The sequence below is a fragment of the Astyanax mexicanus genome, chromosome 3, assembly GCF_023375975.1.
Source record: "Astyanax mexicanus isolate ESR-SI-001 chromosome 3, AstMex3_surface, whole genome shotgun sequence".
NCBI lineage: Eukaryota > Metazoa > Chordata > Actinopteri > Characiformes > Acestrorhamphidae > Astyanax > Astyanax mexicanus.
Genome location: NC_064410.1, coordinates 22,053,785 through 22,078,391, shown reverse-complemented (window position 1 = coordinate 22,078,391; position 24,607 = coordinate 22,053,785). Strand labels below are relative to the sequence as shown.

At 35.2% G+C, this 24,607-nt stretch overlaps 1 protein-coding gene across 8 annotated transcripts in view; it reads right to left on the bottom strand.

The window, feature by feature from the left end:
* The window catches only part of col11a2 (collagen, type XI, alpha 2), a 60,160-nt gene that overhangs the window by 21,785 nt on the left and 13,768 nt on the right, over positions 1 to 24,607 (bottom strand). For 2 of the 8 annotated variants that reach the window (XM_015606834.3, XM_007253067.4), the window contains exons 4-24: positions 22,537 to 22,699; positions 22,078 to 22,200; positions 17,007 to 17,870; positions 13,353 to 13,481; positions 11,707 to 11,922; positions 10,603 to 10,656; positions 10,116 to 10,157; positions 9,867 to 9,929; positions 9,694 to 9,768; positions 9,487 to 9,573; positions 8,489 to 8,545; positions 8,311 to 8,364; positions 8,138 to 8,191; positions 7,298 to 7,351; positions 7,058 to 7,111; positions 3,195 to 3,248; positions 2,920 to 2,964; positions 1,075 to 1,128; positions 584 to 628; positions 416 to 469; positions 126 to 170 (exon numbers count right to left, since the gene is read on the bottom strand). In XM_015606834.3, the coding sequence (XP_015462320.3) occupies positions 126 to 170; positions 416 to 469; positions 584 to 628; positions 1,075 to 1,128; positions 2,920 to 2,964; positions 3,195 to 3,248; positions 7,058 to 7,111; positions 7,298 to 7,351; positions 8,138 to 8,191; positions 8,311 to 8,364; positions 8,489 to 8,545; positions 9,487 to 9,573; positions 9,694 to 9,768; positions 9,867 to 9,929; positions 10,116 to 10,157; positions 10,603 to 10,656; positions 11,707 to 11,922; positions 13,353 to 13,481; positions 17,007 to 17,870; positions 22,078 to 22,200; positions 22,537 to 22,699 (2,386 nt within the window). The remainder of the gene's footprint in view (positions 1 to 125; positions 171 to 415; positions 470 to 583; positions 629 to 1,074; positions 1,129 to 2,919; positions 2,965 to 3,194; positions 3,249 to 7,057; positions 7,112 to 7,297; positions 7,352 to 8,137; positions 8,192 to 8,310; positions 8,365 to 8,488; positions 8,546 to 9,486; positions 9,574 to 9,693; positions 9,769 to 9,866; positions 9,930 to 10,115; positions 10,158 to 10,602; positions 10,657 to 11,706; positions 11,923 to 13,352; positions 13,482 to 17,006; positions 17,871 to 22,077; positions 22,201 to 22,536; positions 22,700 to 24,607) is intronic. The other 6 variants (XM_015606836.3, XM_015606837.3, XM_022682973.2 and 3 more) reach the window with 5 other exon arrangements.

Here is a 24,607-nt window from a genome sequence, read left to right as displayed (position 1 = left end):
AACATGACAAGAGCTAGTATCATTAGCTTAGCTGGTTAGCTAGCTGAGCTAATTTATCCATATTGGCCATTGTGTAGTTCACATACAACTATGCTAAGAAAAAAGAAATTTGCATAAATGATCACCTTCTCTCCTGGAGGACCAGTAGCTCCCTGAGGCCCGGGCATTCCCTAAAAGAGAAAAAACATATATCTTTATAATCCTTGTGTACTGTATTTTAAAAGCACAGACACCTAAAACTATGCATTTCTACAAACATGTATGTGTGTTGTGTTTTTAGTAAAGCATCGTGTCGTAACAAATTCTCTATTGGCACATCCTTATTCATGAGACACTATTTGGAAATTTGAGAGATTATATGTTAATTATGTTTATATTATTTCTTATTTTTTATGTGACATGGTTGAAAATTTACTTGTGTTCCTGGGCCTCCCTGCTGGCCTGGAGGACCTGGCTCTCCTTGGGGTCCCTATAAAAGACAAATTAATGAGAAAAACACATTGTTAGTGCAAATCTTCAAACAATTTTTTCTTTTAAAGTTTCAAAATAATTTTGATAAATGCAAACAGCCATGTTTACTAACCAGATTTCCTTTTGGACCAGGAGGACCATCACTTCCGCGCACACCCTTACAGCAGACAAATGAATAAATTAAAAACAATGTGTGAGAGACTAACAGATTTATTTAGATTTATTTGTGCAAATAGCTTTATAGAGATTTTTTTTTACCACAAAACTTTCAAAGTACACACAGTGATTCATAGATATGTTGCTTGAAATAAGTATAGACAATGCAAAAAAGCTTTCATCTAAAAGCTTTAGTTCAAAGTAAATGGAATTAAATGTCTATGACAAAAATATATATTTATGTTGAAGTTTATTGTAAATATTAAAATGCTCAAATGTAAGATACTTTGGGATAAGATACACTGTGTGTACAATTACCAGAGTAAAAATATATATATATTTATGCATAGCATAACATACCATTTATCAAAACTTAGATAAAAATATATACGTTTTGCACAATTTGAAAAAGTGGCCTGTTTTAAAACAAATGTACTAAATGCTTACCTGGGATCCAGCTATTCCAGGTGGACCTTTAGGTCCCAGCAAACCACGAGGCCCCTGGATAAAAAACACACACACACTAATTAATGATATGCATATAATGAAAGATGAGTGCGACATGTACAGCATGTGGGAGGAAGAACAATAAATCAATCAAAATAAAAAAAATTGCGATGTCTCCAATGAGCCTTAATTTGTTGTGTACAACAGGTGTCACACTCCACAGCAACTAATTCCATGTATCACCTATTGATTCTGTGACCTTCAGAAACTGTTTTGAGTTACAAAACAGCCCACAACCCCTGATATATACCAAAAGAAATGCCACACTTGTGCAAACAAACAAATATCTGTAGTAACATGAAAAATATATTGTATTATTATAAAATATTATATCTAAAGAAAATTTTACAGCCTCCATATGCGTTACGCTTTTTGGAGCCTGACTGTGGGATGTTTTACCTATTCATCCAGATGAGCATTTGGAAGAACACTGAAGGGCACTGATGTCAAATGAAAGGGCCTGGCCCCCCCCCCGATAATACCATACAAAGTTAACAGTCTAGGAGAGAAGAAACTTCACCAACTCAGTTGTTGCTCTTTAAAACATCCCATGCAGGCTGCATTGGGCATGCAACAAGATGCTTAATTTTATACACCCGTGGCAACAAGACTGAAATAAACACCTGAATTCCTGATGTGTGTCCAGATATGTTTCCCCAAATATACAGTATATTATAGTGTACCTGCCTGGGATATCAACAGTGCTGCCTTTTTGAGGAAAGGTCAAAATCATATTACACACTGCACCATACTAAAACAAACAAACAGCATGTGCCAGTATAGACGGTCTCTGACAAAAACAGAATGTTATTTTTTAAATGTTGGTATTTTGGTCAACCAGCACAACACCAGCACCAAACCAGAGAAAACAGCCCTGACCAGCATGGAATTTACACGGGTCTTTTTTTCTTATAGTGTTTTTTTCCCAGCAAGTTACAGTTACAAAAGGCACAGACAGCACCCACGAAGCACCTACTATGCAGTAGGTCAGTTCACATGGCTGTTATCACTTATATATGTTATATATATATAACATATTTGTAATTTGGCATTTAACAAATCACATATACAGCATGTATACAGGTCTGATGATTATTACAAAACAAATAAAAGAAATAAAATGTTTTATTAATACCTGACTGATTTAAAAAATAATTAGTCAGAGAGGCTTAGCAGACTCTTCTCTAAGTGGTTTCCAACTGGCAACACAAACAATCAAAATCTAATATGCAAGTGAACCAATGAATCAATATCACCAATAGCTCCATTTACAAACTATTTATATAGTTTCTGCAAAACACCTGCTGTCCCACAGTTAACGAGTTTAAACCCATTTGGGCAACAAGCCATATTTTTTGGGACATCCAATGTACAGTATGTCAGGGTGTGCAGGGAGAGGATTTAACAACGATAAAAGATACTCTGATACAATAAGACTGGATACAAAGAAATGAAGAAACACAAACAACCTGACTGACGTGATAAACGCAAAATATCTGACAACTGAACACAGACACAAAGGGCGATATACACACGTGGAAGGAGACAGGAAACAGGAAACATCTGGAAACAGGTAAAAAAGGGGCGGAGCTACAGATCACAAGAAACCATACATGTGCATGGGATCACATGGGGAAAAATCACACAGGCACGGAGGAGAAGGTAAATAAACAAATAAACAGGAGGACAGGAAAACAAGAGAAAGACAAGAAAGACACAGAACAGGATGCAAATGTGACACAATAATATAGACAATAACACATATATGTAAATATGAACACTCACTGGTTCACCTGGGAGTCCTCTGGGTCCAACGTCTCCATCATCTCCCTGGGACAGAAAATAAAATCTAAGATAAGCTACAACAGAATAAAGCATAACAGCTAAAATATTGGAATGTAAAACCTTTAAAATGTATTATTTAACATACAGCATTCAGTCTTAGGCTCAGTATGATACATGATATACAGATTGCAGAAGATACACAATTTTACCACTGAATTAAATAAATGATTTTTATTAAACTTAAGCTGAAAGTATATATATATGATGATACTGACCCTCTCTCCATCCTCTCCAGGGGGTCCTACTGGTCCCATTGCTCCATTGTTGCCCTGAATACAAAAAAGATCCATTTAACCAACAATCCAGACACTGTTAACATTGTATATTAAAAAAATTCAGTTTAGATATTAGTAAGCGAAAATTGATCATTTTCAAGTAAGACCAGTTAGATACAGTTATTGTTGTATGTTGTATTTAGTAATACAGGTGTTAAAACTGCTTTTTGACCTCCTTAGTGCATATAGTGTACAAGCAAAAGCTTGTGGAAATTGAGTAGCCCCCTTTAATTACTTTAATGTTAACATGCATATAATGTACAATTTTAATGATTAACAAAATCATTGGTAAAATCATTGTAAAATCTTATTGGCCAATGATACATTTTCATCAAAGTACAAAAGATTTTCAAAGAGGCAAAACACCAAATGTATTTTTAAGCTTTAGATTGAATGGCACCCCCCGGTGGCCAATGTCTTTCAAACTTTAAAGGGTAACAGAGGGTCCATAAAAGGTCAATTGCAACCGTTTTACTCAAGCATAGGAATAAAGTTTGTGTAGGGAGGGAGTGTTCAGGGTTTTTTGAGTGCATCAGTGTTTAAATAAAGGTCTTCTGTCAGCATGGCTCATCATCTGTTGATTGAATTTGTTGAATTTCAAAACTAACCAATGCCTGTATGCAATGTTAAATGAAGATGTAATACAACCAAAATACAACCAAAAAGTTTATGTTTTTTGCTATATGTTACTGTTTGCATCTGGTGAAAATCACATTCACTCTGCTGCAGAGAAGACACATGTATTTTTTATGTTTAATATTTTGCCTGATTCTTTGTCCTGTGATCACACATCTGTAAAGCTGCTTTGTGACATCAGTTGTAAAAAAGAGCTATACAAATACATTTGATTTGTGTGTGGGCCAACTTATTCACAGTAAAATTTCTCCACAAGTTTTATGTTACGCATCACATATACATGTATCAGTAATGGGCCTCATCAGGGGCTGTAATAATGGGGCCCATTTTGAAAGTTAAATGGTAAAAGTTTTAATGATAATTAAGTATAAACTGGTAACCTAATGAAACCTTACGCTTAAACATATACATGTATAATGTATAAAAACTAGCATACTCCAATTTGTGATAGAGACAGAGGTTTACATTGACTTATTATTAGGGCTGGGTATCAAAATTCAAAATAAAAAAACTTCTTGGTGCTATGGAGTACTAAAAGGTCTAAAAAAAGTTGGTGCGTGTTTTCGATATTTTGCATTAAACGCACATAAACATGCCAACCACGGAGAGCATGCACAGAGAGGTCAAAACAACTGCAACCGCACCCTGATGCACACACGTGGAGAGCATGCACAGAAACGTGCTCACTCTTGCGCGGTCTCTCGCTTACTCACGCTGTCTCCCCACTCACTCTCTCTTTCCTGAGATATTATATAATACAGTAAAAAAGTTCTGGTCTACCGCACCTAAACCAAACACTTTGTTTACTGCTCCTCTCATAAATACAGGGAACTAGCAGCATTAAAAAAAATAATCATGATTATAATTCTTTTTTAAGTCATTGACACCACAAATACAATTTAATTTAATTTTGACAATGTAATGCTAATATTTTTTAAAAGAACTCTAATAACTGAAATGAATAAAGCAACATGCGTAGGAAAAATATCTGTGGCACAGTATGAGAATGAGATTACTCATATCAGCTGTAAAATAAATACGTTGTGTAATATTAATGATTGTTTTTTTGTATTTTTTTTGTTACAATTTAGAGAAAGGTGTCGAAAAACGTAGTGGTTGGATATCGGTACCGAATTAAAAGTATCGTATCGGTCCTCAAAAAAGATTAAAACCATACGCAGTCATACTCATTATGGACATGAACATCATGACAATAGTTGGCTTTTAAGGTCAAAAATCTTAACACATATAATAAACAAAACCTCTCTATTATTATTAATTTAAGTATTTAAGTAGCAATGTCATACGTTCCAAAATGTCTTTAAATGTCTTCTTAATTCCTTTTAGTTCCTTTAGAGAGTAACTGCTCTTATACTTGGAGTCATTGGTTGCTGCCCTGATTATTACTTCACCCAATGGTTGCAAAAGTATGAGATTTTCATGGTATGATAAATGACCAGAGAATTTCATGTTTTTTACATTATCATGTACATGATATCAGTATATCTTCTTCTACTTCTTTGTTAGTTTGTCTACTTTATTAATGAAATTAGATGTAAAATAAAAACTGAGCTGAAGTTTAATTTATCTTATTTCCAGACAATGATTATTTTAATTATGAGTTAATCTGCTGATTGCACAAATAGTAAAACGATTGTTTGTTTTTTAAATTCTCAAAAATAGAGGGAAGCAAATGTACACAATATCAGATTTCACACCACTGTACACCTAACAACAGTTTCTGGCTACAACCTTACTTCAAACTGCTGTATGTTAGTACAAGTTATTAAGAAGTGTTGCCACTTTTCTAAAACATCTAAAAGGAAAGTTGTTCAATCTGTTGAGTCATTGTTATACTGCTTTTGACAAAGAAGCTGCTGTCCAAACAGGAATCCACTGCTTCACAATCCACAACAACAAACTTGACTAAAGTTTGCTGCTGACCACATGAACAAAAAAAGACCAGTGGTGTGTCTGGAAGAGTAAAGGTGCGGAATTCAACCACTAGAACACTTTTAACTATGGTGATAACAGCATCAATTTCTGGGGCTGTTGTGCTGCCAGTTGAACTGGTACATTTCACAACGTAATGGAAAAATGAAGTAGTAGGACTTTCGCAGTACTCATTAGCCTAACCTCAAACCATCAACTGGCCAGTTGAAACTTGGACACAATAGGGAACACAGGGAATAGATAAAACAAGCTTATTTTAAGCTTTTGGAATGGCCTTCCTAAAGTCCTGACCTCAACCCTATCAAAAATATGTGAACTGTGCTTAAAACTGTGCCAGAAAACCAACCAAAATAACTGAACTTTACCAACTGTAGGTTTATAACTGGCTAACGTTTACCAAATATCAGTGGTGTTACATGTATACATAATATAATATTTGTGTCATGGAAATGAGTGGATGTACAATAAGAGTATGTATAATTTTAGCCACAAATGTACAGCTCTGGAAAAAAATAAGAGACCACTTAAAAATGATGAGTTTCTTTGATTTTGCCAAATTTAAAACCTCTGGAATATAATCAAGACGAAAATGGATAATCACAGCTGCACTGCTTGAATTTTTGCACCAGGAGTGGCATAAATTTATCCAAAAGCAGCGTGTAAGACTGGTGGAGAAAAATATATGCCAGAATATGCAGGAAACTGTGATTGAAAACCAGGGTTATTCCACCAAATATTGATTTTTTAACTTTATGTATATGACCTTGTCAAAATTAGAGAAAATGATTCAGAAACTTAAGTGGTCTCTTAATTTTTCCCAGAGCTAAATAATAATGTTATTTTGAAGGCAAATCACTTTTAGGGTTCAAATTTGTAGATTTGAAGATTTACTAATCAATAATAAAATAATAAATCTTATTCATTATTTAATGGATTGGCGGCCTGTCCAGGGTGTATCCTGCCTTCCGCCCGATGCCTGCTGGGATAGGCTCCAGCCACCCCCCGCGACCCTTCACGGATTAAGCGGTTGACAATGAGATGAGATGAGATTCATTATTTAAGTTTTGGTAGTTACTGTTAAAAAGCTTGTGTGTGTTTCATGTTTGATGCATGCATTTTGAGAGAGCATAAAGCTATTTGAATGAGTACCAATAAACTAGGGTTCATCTTTCTTTGATCAGCATGCATGTTGAGGTAAAAAATGTAGCACTCACCCGATATCCTTTATCCCCTGGCAGTCCAGGCAACCCATCAAAACCACGGTCACCCTAAAACAGACAGACAGGAACAATGAAAACACTTGATCAAACATTTCAGCCTGAAATTACAGATTAAACTGTTTCAGTACAGTTATGGCAAAACAAATTAATATTACAAAAAAGCCAATCCAATCCAATCCAAAACCAATCATAGTTCATCATTACTAATATAAAGATTCAAAAGAGTAATTTAACCTTGATTCCAGTCTCTCCTGGCATTCCACGAGCACCGTCAGCACCAGCACGGCCCTGTAAAAACACCAAAAACATTTAATATGGCAAATAATGTGCTTAATGTGTAATATTAAATGTTTCTTTATGTGTAAATGGTATTTATGTGCACATGCTGAGATGGCAACAGTCTCACAGAAGCTGCATATAATATAAATATTATTGTTATAAAAACCAAAAAAGTTCATTATCTTTGGAATAAAGTCTGCAATAAAAGGTATAAGTTGATCCTGACAATTAAAATCAAATCATTTCTGGAGTGTAGTTAGTCACATAGTCAGCTGAGGTAGCAGCTTTGTTTTTGAGGAAAAAGATATTGGATAGAAAAAAATTGTAAAAAAAAAAAAAAGTCTAAAAACAGCTAGTGTTAGCTTTTAGCCTTTGATCATGGGTGTGTTTCCCAAAAGATTCCTAAATGGTTGAGTGAGCTTCATATGAACAGCTCTCTCTCTCCATCTTAAGATGTTCCTAATGCTAAGAAGCTTTTGGGAAACTGGGACCATAACGGCAACAAAACTGTTTCAGTTAAAATCGGCATATTTTTTGTCAATTTCAGGCACTAATTTTTCAACAATGTCAAGGAATGTATGACATTCTGAGACTAATAACAACAAATCCTAGTCATTGAGAGCCATCCTACTGGGTTTAGCACTAATCAACCCTAATCAAACACATCACACTTAATCCAAGTAAGAAAGACATTCAAAAGCACCTGGATACTAGAACCAGGTGTGTTGGATGTGATCTTTTCAGGGTAAGATGAAATATCTTTTTCATAATCATCAAAATGAATGGGTCACTTACCCTTCTCCCTGCTTTGCCAGGAGGACCAGGTATTCCCTGAGGACCTCTAGGACCCTGTGGAATGATTTATGAGAGCATGTTGCAAAACCAGTAAAATGTATATATGAAGCTGTTGACTGTCTAAAGTCAAAAATCAATGAACAGTACACACTCTAACACAAACACATTCTTACCTGGGCACCAGGGTCTCCACTCTCGCCCTTCAAACCATTACTGCCAGGTGTACCCTGTTGAAAGCATCAGTAAGACAATGGTTAATGTTTTTTATTATGGTGGTGTTAAAATGTAATAAACTTTCAACACATGCACAATATGCAAAACCAGGTTTGTTGATTTGAAAATATTTCTTACCAAAGGTCCAGGTCGGCCAGTAAAGCCCATTGGTCCAGGTGGGCCTTTCAAAGCCAACTGAGTAAAAAAAAGGAAATTAATTAAGCCATGGTTCTAATTGGCTTATTATAATATCTAAAGTATAGTAAAAAACAATTATTTGGGAATACAAATTGTTTTAGCAATAGGTAGGTGACAGAGTTAAATGTGCTTGCCAACATAAAAAAACAACAAAAAAACGATTTAGATAATTGTTTTTGCTTAAATAATGTACCCTACATTCATTTAAATATCTTCCCTCTGAATGTTTGCTGTTGATTACTGGCCATTGTTGGCTAAATGCGGCCTTGATGTTTGTGCTGAACAAATCTCACATGATTGGCTAAGCACAATGATATTGCCATAATTTTTGCATAAGATAGAAAAGTTCTGACATTTTTCAAAAAAGTCAAGAATTTCAGGAATAATCCACATTTTTGGAATTAACATGTTTGTGTAAAATTAACAGTTAACAAGGTTGAGTTAATCAGAAACAATGCAGTATGGAATTAATACATTTTGACTTGTGAAACTGTTAAACTGTTAATTTTATACAAAATAAGGTAATAGTTATTTTAATGATTATATGAAGATAAAGGAAAAACTTAGCAATAGTAGAATGACATAGACTAAAATACACAAGCTTTTTTTTTTTACTTTTTTAGGTTATTTACTTATCTGAATCATGCATATACTGTAGGTTAATGTAAAGGACACTTTAAAAAACAGAGACTTAGTCTTAGTGAATTAGTCTTGTTCTAGACAATGGAAAACATAATTTTGTCACATACTGTGCTATTTTTTTTAACAATTAATACACAAATTTTCAGAAAAAGCTTTAAACAAATATACTGGATATAATATATACTTTTTTGTCCAGACGCACTTATCAGTAAAATAAACCACGGGACACAAACAGAATTCCAATTGTAGAAAACTGCTTTCACGACTACGCTTAACTGCTCATATTTCAAACTCACCCGAGCCTGAGAAAGAATAGCCTGAGCCTGGGCTTCCTGTGCAGAAACGGCGGGGCCCTTGTCTCCTCCACTTTGTCCAAATCGGAACTAAGGTTCAAAATGTATTTAACAAACATATTAGCTGATATTTCTAACCATGTAGGTTGGTGGAAGTACAACACAAAAGCCAGTGAAATTGATGTATTTTAATTGAATACAATAACCTACTGGAAGCATGACTGAAGTTCCAGGAGGTCCAGGAACACCATCAGCTCCAGGCAGACCAGCTTTACCAGGAGGACCCTAAAAAAGAAGCCAATAAGAGGTCAAATATTAGACCAATTTCTTAGTCACATAAAAATTTACTAGTTCAAGAAGATTTCATTAACTTATAAACTCACCCTCTCTCCTGGATCACCCACAGACCCAGGAGGTCCTGAAGGCCCTGAGGGACCAGGGAGACCCTGATGCAGAGCAATGGATTGTGTGATTTAACAAGCAGAGTGAATATGAGAATGTAAAAAGAGAACTGAGAAACACATAAACAATTAAAAACAGTTGGCTAATATTTAACTAGGTGATAAGTGAAAATGTATTTTTCCAAATTGATCTATAATGATTTCCTGAAATATAAAACTATAAAAACTCACTGCTGGTCCTTCTGGTCCTGGTGGTCCTTCAATCAACATTCCCTATGGAAATTATAATATAATTAAGAGATAAAGTTAAATTGGCAAATAGGTATATGTTGAGTTGGGATTGACTTTCAAAATAAAGAATTGAAAAAAAAAAGAAAATGATAAAATAATAATAACAAAAAAAGGCAACAACTATTTTTATTAATGTGTTGTGTACATTCAGTTGCATAATTGCACTGCCCAAATGTATTAATGTCCAGAAAAACATATTGTACATATTGTACATATTTGTATTAGTTATAGTTTATTATTAATTATCATTTAAATTGTGCTTTATAAATACACTGAATTGATTTAAACTGAATTACAGGGTTCTGTACCTGCTCTCTGAAAAAACTGCGACACCTAATAAACAATTTAAGTCTGAAATCATTTTACTGGAGTGTAGCTCTCTACGACTGTGGATTCTCAGCCTTGCTCTGTTTAAAGATGAACTTACAGGTTCAAGGACAGCAGGTTCTCCCTTCTCTCCTTTCTGGGCTCTCAGTGAAGCCTGAGGAAAACAGATATGTAACCCACAATACAGCCCAGTCAATACACAGGGATAAAGACAGTAAAACTCAAGCAAATTCTGCATTAACAGTTCAGTCACAAATTCAATGCGTGTGTGTCTTATAAAATTACCTTCAAACCTTATTGCAATCCATTTATTTCACATTACCTTTCCAGTAGTAAGGTGGCAACTGACAAACTGAAAGTCTTACCAAGCCTGTAGACTCAGAACCAGCTTCTAAATAATGACTAAGAAAGTTTTTTTACTTTTCATAATTTACTAGGCGACTTCTACATGGCTGAACTTTAAATGAATGAAGTCAATGTAACTACATTTGGCTTATTCTTCTAGTTAGGTACAGGATCATTCATGTCTCACATGTCATAAAAGAATGTTCATAATGAATAAGCCTCCCCTTTGTCTCTGACACAGAGAAACCTCGTATCTCCATTTTGTTCTAACATAAAATAATTTGGTTCTAGCAGTTACATTTTACACAGTGTAATTGTTTAATGATGACTGAAAAAATTATAAATTGTGAATAAGAATAATGCCCTTTTACACCGATTTTCATTATGTTTTTGGAGATCATTTTAGAGATACCAGGTTTTGGAGTCTAGTCAAGAACTGTACATATTTTGCACATATACGTACATACAGAACAGCCTGAAGCACACGGAAGTTTGACTTGTGAATGAAGTTGTCTTTTTCACTGATCTAGGGCTAATATGATTTATTACAAGGAACCATTGAAACTGGTTTGAGATCAGTGCAACTTCTACAAAACTCATAGTACTTCAGGTCTTCTAATAGTGCACTGTATGCATGTCAAACATGGAATCTTTCAATGAGTCAAGAAGATTGGTCGTGTAAAAGGAAATTCTGTAGATTGACTAAATGAAGATCATCCTTGAGTAGAAGACACAATTAGGTTTTTTGTTAACATAAGATTCCACTTTAACTTGGTATAGTGCAAATGCAAATTTTACATCAGCTCTCAGATTTCAAGAGCTTGGATGAGAATTTGCCAGAAAGCACGATATTACTTACACCACCATCCTCCTTGACAGCAGATAAGACTGGACCCATGGTATCCTCCGTCTTCCCTTCAGGCATGGGCTCATTGTAATCCTTGTAGGAATAGTCATACTCCTTCATGCCGATGTCTCCTGTCACATATTCTTCAGTGAAGGCCTCCTCTGGTGTCTCAAACACTTCACCTGTTTTCGCCTTTTCTAACTCTTCACCCTCTATATACCCCTGGACCTGGGGCATGCCATTAGGAACAGGGACAGCAGCGGTACAAAAAGAGGTGGTTAAAATTAGGAGAGAGAATATTTTAGTTTTGGAGGGATAAAGATATGTTCAGTCAAGGTAAAGAACAAAAGGGGAAAAGGAAAGTAGGGAAAAAGAGGAAGAGACCAAAATAAAACAGAAAATCAGAGTAGGCTTACCTGTGGATATACAGACAATGAGAAGGACACAAACACATACTAGTTCATATTACATTGGAGTTTACATTAAATCCACTGTCAATAAAAATTGTTAGAATGTTAATTCTTCTGGTACATCTACATATATTAACAGAGTTCTGTCTTCTATAAATGTAATGTGTCTCTGTCCATTGCTCTTGTCCAGTACAACATGTTCTGACCATGCTTTGCCAATAAAAGTAAATGCTTGTTCATAATCTTGTGAACTGTGCTTCCATAGTAGCTTTATAATGGTTGGTTTATCACACTGCCAAAAGTCAGTATATTTGTCTGTTTGCATGGACAATTTTAGCCAGACACCATCAATCACAACCATTACCATTATGGGTGGTAATGCCTGTATTATGTGGTTCAAGGAATGATAAATGCCCACACAATTTTGGAATGTCCCATCAATCTGGCACCCACTTTTGTGGCTCTTTCCCCACTACATTTATATATGTTGCCTTATGTGAGCATCCTGACCAGTTTTTAACCTCACACTGCTATCCTGTTACTTTTGACAGTCATTGTACAGATAACAGCATACAGATAACCCCAACTTAATTATTTATCTTAAAGCAGGAGAACACAGAATCACAAGTTCATGATAATGCACTCACCTTATGCTGTAGGAGAGTTTCACAGAAAAAAAATTAGACTAAAAAATCAAATTAGACTAAAAAACTTCACATCAACTTACCATTTCTACCAATCACTGGCCTGTGACTACTAATAAAAACCCATACATTTATTTAAATACAAACCTGATGATTTCAATGAGATTAAATGTGAAGATGATATTTACAAAAAACTAGACTATGTCTCAGAAGATCATTAGAAGCCCATAAAAGATTGCATTAAATACATTTAACATTTACAACCCAAATGTTACAGGTTGACTTCTTTCTTATGCTCTTAAGTCAAGATTTTTGGAAGATGTTAGGTCCAATCTTGATTTAGGAACAAAAGAAAACATTTGGTACAACATCAAAGTAATACCAATTAAATGTCTGATTAAATGTATGCTATGCATTCTTTATGGAGAGACGTATGGCATTTTTGATAATGACGGCTGCAGCATGTTATAAAGAAATGGTATTAATACAGACTAATGTTAGGCTAACGTATTCTGCATAGGCTGGTCTCACCTCCATTGCAATATGTTCTTTTGACATAACTAATAGGTTTGTTCATTTCTGCAGTCTAATGTGCTTGAGTTACCTGGCCTTCAGTAACTTCATGTCCAGTCACCTCACTCTGTGGTTGTGGGCTGGGCTCCTCCTCTAAGGTGTAATAATAATCCGTCTCTGTGGGGGTGGGGTCAGCCTCAGAGTAAGCAGTATCTACATCCTGATTGGTCAGGCCGAGGAGAAAATAGGAATGGGGTGGAGGTATGCAGATTTGAAGGAGAGACTGGTTAGTTTGAAATAAGTTCATATTTTAATGAACTTGCAGAGAGCAAACAACAATGTTTCTTTGCTAGAAACGTTGCTGTTCTGAACTCACAATGAAATTAAAGCAGGTAAAAGTTTAAGCCAGAATTAAGACTCTAGACATAAACTTTTACATCAAAAGGGAGATTTACTACACCAACTCCTTTTGGAGTTAAAATGAATAAAAATGCCACAATGCCATGCCAAGGTTTTGGGATAATCAGGGTGCCCCCTGTGGGAGGGCATTGATGTTACAGTTATGCTGGTATTGGTTATTAGTTCTATTTGTCATCTCTACCGGATCATATTAGACATAATACTCAGCCTTGCAAATAATATACAGCAGGATTAAACTTCCGGGGAACACAGTAGATCAACAATACATTATAAAAGTGTATATGTACTGACAATGTAATGACTCTGTAAGTTATACTTGTAAATGTGAGCAATAAATAAAAGCATTAGTAGTAATTTTTGTGAAACTGATTAACTCAAATTTAAATCTAAATAAGAAAGAGCATTTCAAGAACAAGACAAAAAAGCCCAGAAACAGAAATACAGACAGCAGTAAGGTGGGAAGTAAAGTGTGTTGTTTCATCTATAGATCTACGGTTATATTAATTCATTTTCAACCCTTGCATTTATATATTTTAAAAGAGTACATGCTGACAATTACTCTCTACAAACTAAAGTAAGGTTGCAGCAGGGTGTGTAAACTGGTAGTGATATTTAAGCAGAAATAGACAGAACACTCTACAGGCAGTCATGCGATTGTGTTACAGTAATTTCCGCTTTATCATATTGTTTCTCATGATCCATTAGATCATTGGATATATGATATGGCGCAGATAGTCCAGTGGGTCAGTATCTTCCAACCTCATCGCTGGAGAATGTCATCTTTAAGGTTTTACACACACTTTTCCAGTTTCTTTAACAAGGCCTACTAACAAATACAATCTCATAATTTATACTTAACTTATGGTATTACTGGCAGCGGGGAATTACCTAAAATGAGTAAAATGTCCTATGTTTACGTGGCTATAATAGCATCAAACTGTAGGTTACTTTTAAACAGAAAATAATCAAATACAGAGTTCAGTTTGTTTACAGACTAAGTTAGCTAAACACTGCACACACATTTAAATCCCTCATAAGATAAATGTTAAACCATCAGTCTGACGATTAAAATATGTTTTGCACAGCTAATCAGAGGAATCACTTAGTAAATCCTGTTGTGTGGGGTTCTAACCAATAGTCAGAAAAATGTTAGCTAACAGGCAAACCGCTATCACCACAGACAAATAACATTAGGTAACAAGCTAACCGCTAACCTTACCGACCAATAACATTAGCTAGCAGGCTAACCGCTATCACCACAGACCGATAACATTAGTTAACAAGCTAACCGCTAACCTTACTGACCAATAAAGTTAGCTTGCAGGCTAACCGCTATCCCCACAGACCAATAATGTTAGCTAACAGGCTAACTGCTATCACTACAGACCAATAACATTAGTTAACAGGCTAACCGCTATCCTCACAGACCAAGAACGTTAGCTAACAGGCTAACTATTATCAGTACAGATGAATAAAGTTAGCCAGCAGGTTAACCGCTATCGCCACAGACCAAAAACATTAGCTAACAAGCTAACAGGATAACCGCTAACAGCACAGACCATGTTCAAGCTCAGGTTCAAGTCACCAATGTTTAGAATATGAAGCTCCAAACCTGCGCACAGAGTCGAGTGGAGAGTTTTGAGGCACATCCTGCAGACTCGTTTGCCTGAACGTCTGACTAAAGTGGGCCAAGGTTTTTATCACCCGTTTTCTGAGATCCATGTCAAAGGTAATGAGCGCCCCCATCCTGTGGCAATGTTAAATGTACATGAATAAATTAGCTAAAATATTTTTCAAATGTTTTAATACTGCCCAACTGTACAAAGCATACTGACCAGATATTATGTTAGAAACACGAACTTTTTTGTAACGTTAGTTGTCTTAGGAAGGATTAAAATAGCGTTGCTAAAAGGCTAACAGCTAACCCCACAGACCAAGAATGTTAGCTAATAGGCTAACTGCTATCAACAGAGACCAATAACATTAGCTAACAGGCTAACTGGTATCTCCACAGTGCAATAACGTTAGCTAACAGGCTAACTGGTATCACCATAGACCAAATGTTTTAATACCGCAGTATATGATATTACTATACAAAGCATACTGACCAGATATTATGTAAGAAACACCAGCTTTACTTTTTTGTGGTTGTCTTATAAAGGATTAAGATAACATTAGCTAAAGGCTAACCACTAACCCTACAGACCAATAATGTTAGCCAACAGGCTAACTGCTAACCCCACAGACCAATAGTTAACTTAGAGGCTAACCGCTAACCCCACAGACCAATAACGTTAGCTAACAGGCTAACCGCTAACCCCACAGACCATTAACGTTAGCTAACAGGCTAACCGCTAACCCCACAGACCAATAACATTAGCTAACAAGCTAACCGCTAACCTCACAGACAAAAAACATTAGCAAACAGGCTAACCACTATCACCACGGACCAAATGTTTTAATACCACGGTATATGATATTACCGTCATATATTATGTAAGAAACAACTTTAATTTGTTGTGGTTGTCTTTGGAAGAATTAAGATAATGTTAGCTAAAGGCTAACCGCTTACCCCACAGACCAATAACATTAGCAAACAAGCTAATTGCTAACCTCACAGACCAAAAATGTTAGCTAACAGGCTAACCGCTTTTACCACAGGCCAATAACTATAGTTTACAGGCTAACCGCTAACAATACAGACCAAAAACATTAGATAACAAGCTAACCACTATCACCACAGACCAAACACTTTAGCTAACAGGCTAACCACTATCACCACAGATATTACTTAATAAACACCAACACCAACTTTACATTTTTTGTAGATGTATTAGGAGGGATCAAAATAACAGTGGAGATGCCAAACATACCACAGTGAAAAGGGAGAGATATTCTAAAGTCTAGCCTGGAACACCAACCAAATGTTTTTTTTTTCTAGATATTTCATTTAGATTTAACACTCACAAGATGAATTAAATACGTATGAGAAAATTGTTGCACAAACTGCCTCTGGCACAATACTCAGGCATACTTGGGCAATAGCAATGTTATATTTATGGTCTCATCTTCTGGACATATAAACTCATGTTCCTGTGTGTAAAACCTAAAAGAGTTTAGAAGACAGCTGGGGCTACATTCACAACAAACTACAGAGCCAGAGTGATGTCTGTGTCATATTTAGTAAACAGCAATACAGCTTATCAAAGACAATTTTATTCCAGTAAACTCTCAATTAGAGCTGATTTGTGAATATAGACCGTTTTTCCCTATGTGATGAGGTTGGAAAGATCTGGACAGCCAACGTGACCTTTTGATTTTGTACCTGTTGATAACCACTGGTTGGTTTCTTCTTGGGTTTTTCTGGAGTGGAGATGGTGGTACCCCTGACTGCAGTCTTGCCGAAGGGTGGGAATTGTTTGTTCACTGATTTGATGTTATTGACGTCTATCGACACCTTCTGTTTCACTGGCTTGAAAGGAATGGAGACCGGGCCTGGAGCAGGTATGGGAGCCCGGGTTGGTGTCTCCGTCTTGGGTTTGGGTTTCACAATTTTTTGGGTAACTGAAAGGTGTTTTTCCTTTACTGTTTTTACGAATTTAGGCTTTGCCGTCACCTGACTGACTTTCGCATTTTTCTCTGGTTTGGCCACACCCCCATTTGTTGCTTTTCCTTTATTTGCCTTACCATTATCATTAGGTTTAGACCCATTGGTTTTTTTCCCCTCTGCTGCTTTACTGTTGCCATTGCCATTTGATTTAGTTGCACCATTATTTTTGTCCTTCTGAACTGTCTTACCATTACCATTGGCTTTAAAATAACCATTTACTTTGACTTCAGTTGCCTTTCCATTTCCATTTACTTTTTTCTGTTCAGCTGCTTTGCCATTTCCATTTACTTTAGCATTGCTGTTGCCTTGAGCAGCACTAGTTTTTTTATTCTCAGCTGCTTTAGTATTGCCATTTTTTCCAATCTTGGGGGCAGATGTGGCTTTCGAATGTAGCCCAGATTTAACTGCTGCAGGTGACTTTATTTTTGAAAGCAAACTTTGCACAACAGTACGCTTGGCTTTGGCAGGCTTGGTTGTGGCAGCACTAGTTGGGGCTGGGGCTTTGTTTTTAACAGGTTTTGATTTAACTGGGCTAGCTTTTGCCTTATTAGGTTTTGCAGTGGATTTAACCTTGTTGGCCTGATATAAGTCACAGTTTGTTTTTATATAATTTCACACATTTGTTTGTTTATCATAATATGTTTTTAAATGATATAGTGTTGTATATAAGTATAAGTAGAGAGAGCAGAAGACAGGGATACAGGGGAAAAATGTCAGGGATGGGTGGGATTGAAAAGGAGGGAAGGACAGGAGGAGAGAGAAATACAAGGTTGGTGTTTGATGACAATGACATTGAGATCACTGGCACTTGGATGACTGTCGCTGGCATTACTGGATACAGTACTCTGAGCATTTATATACTGTGGTTCGAAATGTTTTAAAAGGACTGTTTAATCTATGGCTTCTTAGAATTTAATTCCAATTCATATGCTGCCCAACACTGTGTTCTCCAATAATGCCATTGTCTGTATTAAAAAGCAGCTTTATATGCATACAAAGACCCAGAGCCTGTGGTTTGCAGGGGACACTGAGAAAATTAGGCTCAAATAAAGCATGTGCTGCTGATAAAATGCATAAGTGGTACACTGTGTTGCCCAACTGCAGAGAGAGTCAATGACATATATAAAATGACAAAGAGCTGAAAGTAACAAAGTTCAGATATTATTCTGCCAAAAGTTTAGATATTATTTTGCTATTTATAATACTTTTACAAAGACTGTAACAGTACTTAATAATAATAAGGCATGACTATCTAAAAGTAATATGTGCATACCTGTAAACAAACATGGCTAACAATGTCATATCTAAACACTTGGACAAAGGAAGATTTCTATACTGTTTTATATTGCCAAAAACATACTAGGGTCGGGTTCTTCTGTAGGTTCTCATTTGATTATACATTTTTTTGTGCATTCTGTGCGGTTTTGTGTAATAAACAGCCCTGCTGTACCTGAGCCTTCAGTGCCCATCTATATATGTTCAAGGATTTACACATTTTACACAAACATTCACAGCTTGTAGAACACAGACACAAGTATACACAAAAGACAACATATAAAGAATCACAAACATGACATCAGTGTGTTGTTAGTTCAGAGAGTGTTATACAGGATGGTGTAGAGAGAAGGGGGGGTGGGGCTTTAAAATAACGACATAAGAGGGGAGTGAAGAAAAAGAGTTTGACCTTGACCTTTTTCAATTTTGCATCAATTTATCTGTGAAACAAAATTGTTGTCAACATTGATCTATCCATTTATACTACAAGGACCCAGAATTGTCTATGTATTTGATCTACCACTGGCCCAACTAATAAGCAAATATCTCCATTATTCTCTCTATGTGGGCCTATTTGGGCTGAGGTAAAAATGGACAAACAGGGAGAGGAGCTGAATGTTTTTTGTTGATAATAATGGTCATCATTCTCTTCATCAAAGAACTGAAAGAAATGTGACATGCAATATTAAAGCAGGAGAGAAGCCATAGAATAAGTGGAAAGAGTTGGCACATTATTAGAAATGAGGCAATGAACCGTTTAGCAGGGTTAGGAAGACTGGGTTTTTTAGTCATTAAACTCATTAGTGTAGTGTAGGAGCATATGGGCAGTATACTGTATGTATTGTGTGCTTAAATCACTCCCATAACCTATTCTTGAAAATGACTTTTGACCATGACTATGGAACAAAGAACACAGATTCCACATTTGTCCAATTTCTCCTCTGGCAAGCACTATAGAGAAGCTTAACAAAACTTTCTTCCTTATCTGGTCCTGATATGCATGTGAAACTGATGCTTTAAAACACCCCAAAAAGGACACACATCTGAAGCAATAGTAGCATGAGGACTGATGTGGCAGAGAAATATTACAGAATGTTACACAAATATAAATATGGGTTATGCATTGTTGTATAGTTCTTACAAGCATTGGTACAACCGCTTTACCAAAGTTACACAGTGCAGTTGCTGGCATGCCCAGTCCAGTGTATCAATAATGAAGACTGATACAAGTCAGTGGTACAATGCTGTGATTGTAAAGCTGCAATTTCAAGGCAAAATTCTACATAATGTTGCATGTGTCAGGGAATTTACTCTTTTCTTTTAAAACATATACATATATACATTAATATATACATTGCACATACACACATATTTATACACAGTATGCACATATGTGCGTGTGCATTTTAAGTATTAAACCATATCAGTGATATCAGTAAGAAAATAAGGACTAATAGCTGATCCTTAATAAGCATGTACAGTTATATAAGTATATATTATATACAAACTGTATATGCAATGTGCCATGCAAGCATTTTAGCACCCCTAAAGAATTTCTTTTTAAGTTTGTGTAAATGTAGCATTCTTTTCAACATTTTAAGCAGATTAATATATTCTTTTTTTGTTGTGTAAAATCTGGAAAAAGAAAAAAATTGGCACAATGTGGAGGCTTGAGTATCCTAAAAAATTTAAACTCTCACGACAACATTTACCAAGGTTTCCCAAAGAAAATATATAGTTCTATAAAGGACATGACAGCAGAGTGTGAGTCAGTAAGTGAGTAAGTGACAAAGAGCATCCTGATTGGTCTGTCTTTGTGAACATTCTACCAATCAGTGTTCTTTGTATGCGAAAGTTACACTCAATCTCTCTTTTTTGTTGTGCATCAGTTCAGTTCAGTTTTAAACATAGAAGAGAGTTCAAAATCAGAGGATTGGAACACATTACCTCAGCTTTCTTTTGCTTATTGATAAAGTTGTAATAAAATATTAAAAAGAAAATATTTTCAATTATATAATATTAGTACTATGAAAGGAGGACAGTCTCTCAGATTAGCACTGTAATGAGTGTCATATATATTTCTATTACTCCACCTTTATCTTGTATGTTCATTAATCTAAAGCAATAATGTTTCTGTATAGTTAGTTACTTGCATAGAGATTTGATGTTTGAAGGTCTGTAGTAGGGGTGTCAAAAAATATAGCCAAAATTTTCTAATATTGTAAAAAAAATTATACCCTGATATAACATGCCATATCACCACCCTAATTATCACATCAGGGTACTACTTTTTTGCTGTTTTTAGCAAAAGAAAAATTCATACTGTTCTTATTTTCCATTATATATCTACTAGAGACAGAATAAATCTGTCCAGTATCATTTATTATCCTGGATATAGGGGGATATTTGGAGTGCATTAATAGTATCATGACATTCTGGATAATTGACTTCTGTTACAAATCTGGTCAAATAAAATATCTGATAAAATACTTGTATTTTCTAAAATCTCAGTAAGAGGTGTGCCATATTATATTGTATGCGATGATAAAAGTTCACTTTAATTTTGTTGCAGCAGTGTGTTCTTGATGCTGTCATATTGCCAAGTGTATTTTTATCACGAAATTACCATGAAATATTGTGATATTATTTTAGGGCTGTTATCGCCCTAAAATGGGTAAGTAATGATTGGGCAATTATGGACAGTATTTTGTATTGCTTTAAACAAAATAAATCAATGTATACCCATAATAAGTTAAATAAAGCCTGGGACCTTGGTAGAAGTAATATGCAAGTGCAATTCATATGGGATGCCCAAACTTAAAAGAATATATTAGTAAAACTTAAAATGTTGAAGTATGTTTTATATTTACATTCATTCTTTTTGAAGATAATTTCATTTATTTACAGAAACTGACATTTTGGCATGGGGTACACAAACATTTGCATGCCACTGCCTTCCATACAAGGAAGAAGGAAAATTACAGTAAGCTTGAATATAAAAAGCACAGCCAACATCAAAGGGGATGTTCTGAAATAGAAACTTGCAGTGCATAGGGAAAATAGAACTTTGATGATGTGCAAGAACTGCAGATGACTAAGGCCTTGTATATACAGCATAAAATTTAGGAAGATTTCATGTGGGATAAAAATATATAAGCTGTGGTTTAAAATCTCTGCCATCTATGATCTTGGCATGATTCTGATGACTTTGTTGTATCATGCTTTTGTGCAGTAAAGATGAGAGACTATGCAGACCTGTTATCAAATGAATATCATTGTACAGGGCTGGGTTTATTAAAAGCATCTCAGCACAAAGATCATTCTTAAATGGTACAGCGAGCTTCTAACTGAAACTCTCTCTGCCAGTTAAGAAGATCCAGTTAAGCAGACCACCAAGATGCTTTGAAAAAACTGGAAACTGGGCCTGAAGTATTCCTGGTCACAGCATGACACAGTGTATTATTGTTACAGATAAGTCCTGTTTTCTGAGAAGATGTAGTGTGTTACTCACAGGAGTGTTAGGATCCTGGGCCTGAACTTTGGGGAGGGGAGAATCACAGTCAGGACTATAATGCTCACAGAAATCATAGGCTGCCTGAGGGTTGGAGGCAATCAGCAACTGTTGAATATCCCCCTGTTTAGAAAAAAAAGGAAACATCATGGATGATTAGACAGTGATTCATTCTAATCATAATAGAAATAAATCTCCATTCAAAATGCTGTGTAGTCCAAGATCAGGCCTAACTCCTGCCAAGAAAACTGGCCTACAGGGTCTATGGCCTAGTTCTAGACCTCATTAGTTGGTTTTCCATACAGGGATTAGGCCTATTCATAGACTTTATTGTATTTGTAGTGAAAACCCATCTTTTAACATGCTGTGAAATTCTAAACTAGGTTTAATTCCAATCCAGGAAACTGCTTTATAGACTCTCATCATAACAAAAGAAAGAAACACCATGATGATTCTGACCTGAAACACCTCCTCATCCAACAGACGAGCACCAAATACAGTGATACCCTTGGTGTCCAAAACTGGCTTGTTACTTCTAGGAAGGGCTTTAGTCATGCGCTTCTTGCAGTCAAGCAGGAGAGTAACATTCTTCTTTTGTACAGAAATGGCAATGCGGTGCCACCTGCAGGAATGAATGAGAAAAAGCAGAGGAGTATGCATGTGATTCAGTACAATGGAATAAATTAGTAACTGAATAGTTATAGTAATGCTAGACAATGTATAAATGTGCACACAAATAACTTCATATTATATAACTTAACCATTTATATTACTTTTTTATAGTTTTTTTTATTAAGCATAGTGTCATAGTTACATGGACCTAACTGAAAAAAACATTTCTATTTTTTTCTACTTTTCTACTTTTTCTATTTTACCATAAAATATAATTATTTAAATCCTTCAAATATTTTTTTTGCATTGTTTTTTTTTGGTGACTTTTAAGATTAAAGATGAAATACACATTTTAGTTGTGTCCCTGGGTTTCACTCAGTCCTGTTACTGTAACACATTACCCCATCTGAAACATCTGGAACATTCTAGACAGGTCACAAGTCACATCTACAACAGGAACTTACATCAGCTGGTTCTTCTGAAAATCATGGGAAGACCAAAATAAAGTTCCCTCGTTAGTTTTTCTGTATATTTGATTTTATTGTAACTATGACTGAGGAGCCCAATCTCAACACTCATTCCTATTACCTAAATTAATTCTTAGTTGTTATTTGTTTATTTTTTAAAATACACATTTTTGGAAAATTGCTAGAATATACTCAATATCTTTATGCTATTAGCATAGCATGCTATTTATCTATTTTTTTTATGTTTTTGCTAATTTTATGCTAAAATCTCATTCCTATTACTTACATTCCTGTTACTCATAACAAAACAGTGACAGGAAAGTGATAGTAACAGAACTAAGTGCCAGTAACAGGAGTAAGTAGAGTCCCCTGGTTTATTGATTTATTAATGTGAATATTAGTTAATGTAAACCACTTTTTTCAATTCTGTTTGATCCATAATTTATTCATTTATTTAATAAATTGCATTATAATAAATTTGATAGATTTCAGGTTTCTTAAGATGTGCATGCATATCTAGTATTTTTTTTCATAAATATCAATTATTTGAAAATGCAGTCAACCATTTCTTTAAAATAAACATTTTTTGAGAGAAAATCAAAGGTATTAGTGGACTTGCTTTTAAACATTTTTTTAAATGTCATAAAAAACAATGATAAATGTAGCCTTGTTAATTTAAGATTAATTTAGACTTCTGGAATCTTTACTGTTTCATTTACCATATATGTGCTGCCATTTGCATATTTTCTTGTTTTTGCATCTTTCATATATTAATTCTTTTATTGGCTAGCGGCCTACAACAGTTGTTATATCAGTCCAGTTAATTTGCTACTTATTAAATACACAGAGTATGTATAACTCAGTATATACCTTTATCCAGAGATAATCAAATTTGTTTGAAAAACATCCTTAAAAACTTTTAGGTATATACATGCCCTGAGAAAAAACACTGTGTGTGATGCCCAATGTGGTGTGGATCATCTTAAAAAAATGTCCCAGTCAGTCACAAACTGAACCACATAGATTCACATAACACTGAACATTCCCTAAAACTGAAATAACAAACTTCTGAATGGATTACAAATTAAAATGCAAAATTTGATATACTCTGTAAACATTAACATGAAATTGATAAAGAAAATGTGATGTGACTGGAGTGACAGTACTTCGAATTATATGTAACAGATATTCTAAGTACAGATATAGAACAAATGTACTTGAATGCTATAATGAGGGTTAATGTAGCTAATAATATTATGTAACTTTCTATTAATGTTATATCTATACCTCAAATTACGTTAAACCCCATTCATAACATACAGTTCCAATCAAAAGTTTGTACACATCTCGTGCAACCAAGGTAACTTTTGGTCTTTCCTTCCTGGGTGCTCCTGATGACAGCCAGTTTTATCATAACATTTTTGATAATCTTTGCGACTGCACTTGAGAAT